At 35.8% G+C, this 9,104-nt stretch overlaps 1 protein-coding gene across 1 annotated transcript; it reads left to right on the plus strand.

Moving 5' to 3' along the window:
- The first annotated feature begins 573 nt into the window (after positions 1-573).
- On the plus strand, positions 574-8,744 carry LOC110920687 (AP-2 complex subunit mu). Its single transcript, XM_022164879.2, has 12 exons — positions 574-826; positions 4,238-4,415; positions 4,522-4,612; positions 4,705-4,799; positions 5,354-5,492; positions 5,575-5,713; positions 7,148-7,264; positions 7,355-7,445; positions 7,572-7,714; positions 8,169-8,283; positions 8,392-8,436; positions 8,507-8,744. The coding sequence occupies exons 1-12, from the start codon at positions 744-746 to the stop codon at positions 8,585-8,587; spliced, it is 1,317 nt and encodes a 438-aa protein (XP_022020571.1). The 5' UTR covers positions 574-743; the 3' UTR covers positions 8,588-8,744.
- Positions 8,745-9,104: the final 360 nt, after the last annotated feature.

Raw genomic sequence — 9,104 nt, forward strand, 5'->3', positions numbered from 1 at the left:
TTTTTATGATTGCATATAGATGTTTGCTTTCTGATACATTTAGTTTTCTGTATGTGAAATAAAAATTGAACAAAAATAATAAAATCAATGTTGATCGAATTGTAAATGTGTATAAATAGTGTAACGCTTGTTTCAATTGTCAACACGATGGATGTAATAGTTTTATATAGAGATTGTTTATGACTTGAAATTTTTTATTGTTACTTTGCTACTTTTATTTTGCTTGGTTTGAATTTTGAATGTTGCAACTTTTAGTTAATGTTTTAAATGGTTTGATACGTTTCTATTGAATTGTTAGTTTTAGGATTTAATTGTCAACCGGTTCCCGCGAGAACCGTTTACATGAGAACCGTTTAACCGGTTCGGAACCGAACCGGAACCGTTATAATACGGTTCGGTTCCGGTTCTTAAATTTAGCAATTAACGGTTCTGGTTTGGTTCCGGTTCGGTTCGATTCGGTTCGACCCGATTTTGAACCGTTACACAGCCCTATACATTTTGATTAAACCAAATACTTTAAAAATCTCAAGACCGGTGCTTTTATTAAACCAAAATAATTTAATTTAAAGATCTTTAATTTGACTAGCGTGTATCTGTTTGACGAAAACTGCCCCAATTCGTCCATTTACCAGCTGCAACCGAAGAACCTTTTACAAGAAATCTGAAACCCCAATTTCAGATCTGATCTTCTTCTTCTTCTTCTTCTGATTGAGTTGTTAACTGCAGCGGCGGTGGCTGTAAAGATGCCGGTGGCTGCTTCCGCTATCTACTTCTTAAACCTTCGCGGTGATGTCCTCATTAACCGTCTTTATCGCGATGACGTTGGGTCAGTTGCTACTCTCTCTTCTCCTTCATCATGATTTCGTGTTATGTATGTTGAATGATGCTTTATTCCCATAAGGTTTTGTTGACCGATTGTTATGAATCATGTGCTTTGTTCTGTAGATTGGTTCCATTTTTACTTGTCCAAATGATTAACATTGGATTTACATTTCTTGTTTCTAAGGATCTAGTTGAGAGAAGATGAAAGTTATGCATAGATTTATTTGGTGTGAAATGTTGCTTACATAAGCTTTTTTTGTTATAAAGTTTAGAATTTTGCAGTGTTGTAAAAATCGCTAGGCGCTAGTCTGGCCGCGGAGGGGGGGGGGGTAATAACTAGGGAGATTAATCAGAATGAAGCTTTTGTATGTAAGTTTTCAAATTTCTCTCTCTCTCTCTCTATATATATATATATATAGGGTAGGGATAGTGTACATTAATTCAGAAGTGTGAGAAGTGTATTATAACACTATATATAACACTATATAACACCATATAAACTCCGTATAACACTATGTACCTCCATATAACACTATGTTACATAGTGTTATATGGTATTATATGGTGTTACATAGTGTTATACGGTGTTTATATGGTGTTATATAGTGTTATATATAGTGTTATAATACACTTCTCACACTTCTGGATTAATGTACAGGATCCTCTACCTATATACCTATATATACAAACACATAGATATGAATATAGTACTTCAAAGTTTACATAGTATAGTTCGAACATAAGCAATTAAACTTAAACATAACAATGTCAAGTACTTAAAACCTAGGAACTGATTTGCACCGATTAGGACCACCTTTGACTGCCTACCGACTTTTTGGTCCAATTAGGTGAAATCGAATCGGTAGACTACCGATTACCGATTAATCTCGGTTTTTACAACACTGGAATTTTGATCATTTTTTATTTTGTAAAGTAACACACTTATTTGTTCATGGGTAAAGTATATATATGTTTAATTGTTTATTCTGGGAACACAAGGAGTGTTTTGTGTATCAATAATGAAGTAGTTAGTACTATATACTATATAGGATAATAGGAGGAGGGATTGGCTTTTGAAAGCGAGTTCTAGGAAGTTCTCTATCACGATTCTCGTTATGTACTTGATGTCGTTATTTGAGCTGATTAGTTCTATAGATACATTTAAATTATAATGCTAGACTAGGATTAACGAGATTTAGGGGTTATAATGTTATCTGCCTGTTTCCGTTTAAGATATTGTTGATTCCGTGTGTTATGTAATGTATGCAAAATAATTGAATTATTTGATGTCTTTAGTGTATATTTATATTCGCTTTTGCCTATGTTTTATACATACCTTAGCTTTGCTGTTGGTGGGATTTACCAAGTATGATGATGATGATGTTTTTCAATAAGTTTTATGTGAATCTCATTGAGTAATTGTATTACACGGTCATATATTCTAGTTGTTGCATATGCAAACATGTAAATGTACTCATTTTGTTGGAGTTGTTGCCTTCGGCCCACTTGGGTAGCCGTGAATTAAGAAAGAAGGGAGAAGGGACATGATAGGAATATGACCCCGAATCACCGGTTCAAATCAAACGATAAAATAAAAGATAGATCTACGGTTCGTTTTGGATACATATACACCACCAAAACCAACAGTAGGGCTGCGAATCACTTCCGAAGATACAGAAATCACCACTCCGGTTATAAATTCGGGTCTACGAACACCACTCAATACGCCACAATTGAGCTAGCATAGACACAATTAATTCACCTCAAAATCCATTGAGAGAAAATTAACCAAAACAAATTCTTTACTCAAAAGTCGCTGCCCTTCTCATTCATGAATTGTTCAATACATATGGAAGAAAGGGGATACAACCACCCACGTAGCTACATTTAGGGAAACGTAAATAACTGTTCTAGACTAATTCTAAATAAACGAAAATAAGAAAGAGATTAAAATTGACATGGAATTAAAATAAAATAACTCTTGATTGATATGTAGAAAACGTGGGTACTGCTTGTGATCAAATGTTGGCTGAAATTGACTGAATCCAATTGACCCATGTGCTTCCCATGTGACTCCGGTCGGGTATCGGGTCAGGCGTCGAGTCGGGTATCGGGTCTTCAGGAGCCTGCCTATCAGGACCGGCCGTCCCTAATCCTATTGGGCCCAGTTTGCTTAATTACCTGTTTAACAAAGGGTTAAACCCTAATTAGTCTAGCCTATATATAATCTCTTGTACTTGTTAACAGATTATCACTCAATAAAACATAAACCCTAGTTGCCCCCAGTGGTGGACCCGGGAATTTTTTCCACTGGGGTCCCTTTTTATGTGTGATGATTTTTCACAACCAAACGTTAGAATTTCCGGGTCGGACATCGTTCGGGGCGGGGCGGGGCGGGGCGCGAAGCATACATAATAAAAGTACAATACCAAATAAAACTATATAATCATTACTCATTAAAAAACACACAATAAAAATACGATGTTATTCGAAATTAAAAAAAAAACATGATAAATATTTAAAGTTGTACATTACGAAACTTAAACGGATACAACTCTGTTAACGTTAGAATCTTTTGAACATTAGATGCACTAAAATTATCATCAAGACTCAAACTACGACACGTAAGTAATTCGATGGTTACCTTACTAAAACATTCGACCAATCTTTTGTATTTGCATATTTAACATAGTGTTAAAATTTTCAATCTAATAATAATGAGGACCGGTAATGTTAGTATTTTTTCTTCTATGTTTAAGTCAACATATCCATCTTTCAATTTCTTTTTAATTTTTTTCACAAAGATACCACATCTTTCATAAGTAAGTAAATAAACTAGAATTACATCTTGATCCTTTGACAATTTGACCTCAAGTATTTATAAGATGTAAATTTATCCAACGAATAACAAAGCATCCAACGAATAACAAAGCATCCATTTAAGATGTAAATTTATCCAACGAATATCACCATTCACATGATATATGGTTCCCAATAACAACAATCAGCAATGATGGCACATTTAAAACTAAAACTAAAAAACAATAAAAGATGGCGCATATAAGGATCGATCGTGGAACCTTTTGATTGGAAAACAAGGATCTACCACTACACTAGTCTTGCTCTCATTGTTATGGGGTCCAACTATTTATTTTTATGGGGTCCTTAAAAATTTGAACATACCGATTCTACTATATTTAAAAAAAACATTGGGATCCGGAGACCCCAACCCGCCCAATATGGGTCCGCCCCTGGTTGCCCCTGTGGACGTAGGTTACACACCGTAACCGAACCACGTAAATCTCGTGTCTATTTTCTTATTGCTTTCGTTTATTGCTCGTGTGTGTGATTAAAACCTAACAACTGCTCATGTATCTCGTTATTTTTGTTTGTTCTTTATTGTTACATCTTTTAGGGGAAATATGGTTGATGCCTTTAGACTTCACATAATGCAAACAAAGGAACTAGGCACATGTCCCGTTCGCCAGATCGGCGGTTGCTCGTTTTTCTATATGAGAATTAGCAATGTCTACATTGTCATTGTTGTCAGCAGTAACGCCAATGTAGCATGCGCCTTCAAGTTTGTTGTTGAGGTAATTTATTATCTTTTAATTTAGTAAAAGAAATGAATAAAATGATAAGACCTCTTTGATAAACTCTTAAGACTGATGTTTGTTAAGTAATCTCGTTCTCATGCAGGCGGTTAATTTATTTAAATCGTATTTCGGCGGTGCTTTTGATGAGGATGCCATCCGCAACAACTTTGTATTGATATACGAGTTATTAGACGGTAAGAGTCGTTTTATTAAAATCATATATTAATTTTTATTTTATCGTATTATATCGTGTTTCAGTCTGTTGTATATCTTGTTTTATTTGCAGAAATTATGGATTTTGGTTATCCACAAAATCTTTCGCCAGAAATATTGAAACTTTACATTACTCAAGAGGGTGTACGCTCACCATTCTCATCAAAGGTTAGTTGTCACATATGATTTTTATTATTTAGAGTAAAATGCCATTTTCGTCCTTGAGGTTTGGCCAGTTTTGCGACTTTCGTCCAAAGGTTTGTTTTTTCGCATCTGGATCCAAAAGGTTTAAGGTCTTTTGCCATTTTCATCCGGCTGGTTAACTCCATCCATTTTCTCCGTTAATTTAGGGGTATTTTCGTTTTTTTGTTAACTTAAAGGGCAATTCGGTTTTTTTCTTCCATTTACCCCGGTTACGTTTAGCATTATGCTAAATGGTTGTACATAAAGTGAAAAAGACTGAATTGCCCTTAAAGTTAACAAAAAAAAAAGACGGAAATACCCCTGGCTTAACGGAGAAAAAAATGGATGGAGTTAACGAGCTGGATGAAAATGGCAAGATTTCAAACCTTTTGGATCCACATGCGGAAAAAACAAACCTTTGGATGAAAGTCGCAAAACTGGCCAAACCTTAGGGACGGAAATGGCATTTTACTCTATTATTTACGACACAAATTAAACATTATCTGAATTGTAGTTTGTTTGTCAATGAGTTTAAACAGCCTTCAGATAAACCGGTTCCCAATGCTACTTTACAAGTAACTGGTGCGGTCGGATGGCGTAGGGAAGGTCTTTCTTATAAAAAGAATGAAGTGTTTTTGGATATTGTAGAAAGCGTTAATCTTCTTATGTCTTCAAAAGGTAAAATATAAACGTATTTCACTTTCACATGTGCATATGTTTAATATTATCATTCACTGATAAATAACGTTGACACTAATAGGTAGCGTACTTCGTTGTGACGTAACGGGAAAGATTCTCATGAAGTGTTTTCTTTCGGGTATGCCGGATTTGAAGCTGGGATTAAATGACAAAATTGGACTCGAAAAAGAATCTGAACTTAAGTCGCGCCCTACTAAGAGGTAATTTCTCGCTTTAAATATGTTAGTTTATATGTTTGAGGTTTGTTCCAGTTTAATTAAAACTAGTCGATTTCTCCCGCGCGTTGCGGCGGCGTCAAAACGTAAAGTAACGTGAATTTATACTGTTTAATGAAAATGAATTATATTTGACCCGACTCGTTTCCGAACCAAATTACGTCAAAACGTAGACCAACTGAAAACGTACATAAAAATAAGCACGAAAACATTTTATATTTGACCCGACTTATTTCCTAAAGAAAATTACGCCGAAACGCAAGAAAATAGTGTTTTTTAAAGTTAAAGGATGGTACCGCGTTGCAGTGGCGTCGAAATGTAAAGTAACTCGAATTTATACCATCTATTGAACATGTATTATACTTGACCCGACTTGTTTCTAAACAACATTAACGTCAAAACGTAGACCAGTTGAAAATGTACATAAAAACATGCGCGGAAATGTATTATATTTGACCCGACAAAATTTACGTCGAAACGTAAACCAACTTGAATTTATACCGACACGTACATATATACAAATAAGCACTTAAAACTCAAGGGGGTCAAAATGACATTTCATAAAGTTTTTAGAAAGTTAAGGGTTCAAAGTAGGGCTGTTCATGAGCCGAGCCGAGCCAGGGTAAGCTCGGGCTTGGCTCGATTATAAACCGAGCTGGCTCGGCTCGGCTCGGATTTGAAACCGAGCTGAAAATCTAAGCTCGGGCTCGGCTTGGTTTTAAACCGAGCTGGCTTGGCTCGATTTTGAAAAGTAAAATATAATATATAGCTCTCAAAATTCAGTAGCCTAAAATATTATTCAATACTTCAAAAAAACATATTCAAAATAAGTTTATCCTAATACATTACAAGCCAAAATCATGTTCAACAACGGAAAATAAGTTTTAAATTTCAATGAAATACAATATTAGTTCATTAGCAAGGTAATTAAGAGTCAAATATGCCATGGATATCAAATTACAAGCCTAAATACATATAAATAATAAGTTTTTTGTAATATATTATAAGGTATATAAAAATAAATATATTATAAAGAAAATAATCCGAACTAAGCCGAGTTGAGCTACCAAGCGAGCCAAACCGAGCCAATTCGGCTCGTTACGAGCCGAGCTGGCTCACTTTCTAACCGAGCCGAGCTGGCTCATTTTCTAACCGAGCCGAGCTGGCTCACTTTCTAACCGAGCCAAGCTGGCTCGGCTCACTTTCAAACCGAGCCATATCGAGCGAGCTTTTTCCGAGCTAAATCCGAGCGAGCTTCGAGCGAGCTCCGAGCTGCGAGCTTTTTGGATAGCCCTAGGTCAAAGTAAAAGAAAGTAAAAAAAAGTTACTGTAGCTCCGATGTGACGGACGCTTGTTCTTTAATAATATTATATTATTATTATAATTATAATATAATTTTTAACTTTACTATTAATGCAGTGGGAAAACTATTGAGCTGGATGACGTTACGTTCCATCAGTGTGTAAACTTGACCAGATTTAATTCAGAAAAAACCGTCAGCTTTGTGCCACCGGACGGTGAATTCGAACTAATGAAGTACACTTGCTACTTTGTTGTCTGTTGGTATCTAAATTATATAATCTATCCAACATGTAGTAACATTCATGTTAATAATTTATGCAACAGGTACCGTATCACTGAAGGTGTAAATCTTCCATTCCGCGTATTACCGACCATCAAAGAATTAGGCCGGACGCGCATGGAAGTTAACGTTAAGGTTTGTAAACAACAACGATAGCAAAATGAGTGGGTTAGCTATAATGGGTTGACCTGAAACACGTTTTGACTTATTTTTTTAGTATAGTTATGTATCATATTATGACCCGAAACACTGGCTTTTCAGGTAAAGAGTGTTTTTGGTGCAAAAATGTTTGCGCTTGGAGTCGTGATCAAGGTTCCGGTACCGAAACAGACCGCAAAAACGAGTGTTCAAGTGACATCTGGACGAGCAAAGTACAACGCTTCTCTCGACTGTTTGATGTGGAAGTGAGTATTCTAAACATCGTGGTCTGTTTTTTAGAATAAAGTACACGGATGGTCCCTGTGGTTGACCAAAATTTTGGATTTGGTCCCTAGTTTTTCAAAAGTACACGAATGGTCCCTGTGGTTTGCACTTTGTAATGCATTTAGTTCCCAACTTTTGCCAAAAGTACATGGATGGTCCTTGTGGTTTGCACTTTTTAACGCATTTAGTCCCTAACTTGGACTTACTGAAACCTTTAGATTTGTTAGTTGGGGGCTAAATGCGTTACAAAGTGCAAAGCACTGGTACCATCCATTTACTTCTGAAAGACTAAGGACCAAGTCCAAAATTTCGGTTAACCACTGGGATCATCCGTGTACTTCACTCGTTTTTTTTTTTTTTTTTTTTTTTTTTAATTAATTATGAATACCCTCTTATTAGGTGGTGGTTTTTACACGTGTTATAATAAATTTACAGGATACGAAAATTCCCGGGACAAACTGAATCGACTTTGAGTGCGGAAGTGGAATTGATTTCGACGATTGTGGAAAAGAAGTCGTGGACTAGACCACCAATACAAATGGAGTTTCAGGTGATAACATTTTGTCGTTATAAAGAATCATTTAAAAAAAACAGTGAATAATAAATTGAATTTCGAAAATCGAAAGTAAGAAATGGTTTAATTCTTGTGTTTTTGTAGGTTCCTATGTTTACGGCCTCTGGATTAAGAGTCAGGTTTCTCAAGGTACGTAATCCTTTTTGATCCTTAACGATTGATTATATTTTAACGTATTTTAACTTCGTTTTTTTTGCAGGTGTGGGAGAAGAGCGGGTACAACACGGTTGAGTGGGTGAGGTATATCACGAAAGCGGGTTCATATGAGATCCGATGCTAGATTAAACGACATTCTTTTCTTTAAGTTGTGTGCTATAGAAAGGATTGGATTGGATTGAAAATTTGATTTTATAAAGGCATGTTCTTTGATAAGACTTTATGATATGTTGTAGAATTTGAAGTGGTTATAAATTTTCTTGCTTTATGTTTGAATTTCATATTATGTTTGACAAAACTTTCTTGCTTTATAAATTTTGCTTTACACAGGTAACTTTCAAGCTTGACTTTTCTAGGTCAAGGCCCCTTTTGTACTCCTTTTGTGGTTGTACAACTGTAGCCACTCACTTTTGACTTTGACGTGACTTGACCTTTTCTACTAAGTGGCACCGTGGCCCCTAGCAGGAACACCACACCGGGATCCTTCGGCATTGCGAGATGGCCTTGTTGGTGCATATTTGTGACAACAGTTTAGATTTGGTCTTTGGATATCTTGTAATTAGTTAAACGATAAACGGTTAGCGGGTTTAGCTTTGTAATAGTTAGTTGTACTGTTTGGGCTAACCAAACCCACCAGATTG

Source organism: Helianthus annuus, chromosome 17 (genome assembly GCF_002127325.2).
Source record: "Helianthus annuus cultivar XRQ/B chromosome 17, HanXRQr2.0-SUNRISE, whole genome shotgun sequence".
Lineage (NCBI taxonomy): Eukaryota > Viridiplantae > Streptophyta > Magnoliopsida > Asterales > Asteraceae > Helianthus > Helianthus annuus.

Bases quoted from the DNA above. Each gene is read 5' to 3' on its own strand.
- LOC110920687 (XM_022164879.2), top strand. From the start codon at position 744: ATGCCGGTGGCTGCTTCCGCTATCTACTTCTTAAACCTTCGCGGTGAT. The intron at 4,800-5,353 runs GTTAGTTGTCAC...GAGTTTAAACAG, and splicing joins GCTCACCATTCTCATCAAAG to CCTTCAGATAAACCGGTTCC. The intron at 7,265-7,354 runs GTACACTTGCTA...TTTATGCAACAG, and splicing joins GGTGAATTCGAACTAATGAA to GTACCGTATCACTGAAGGTG.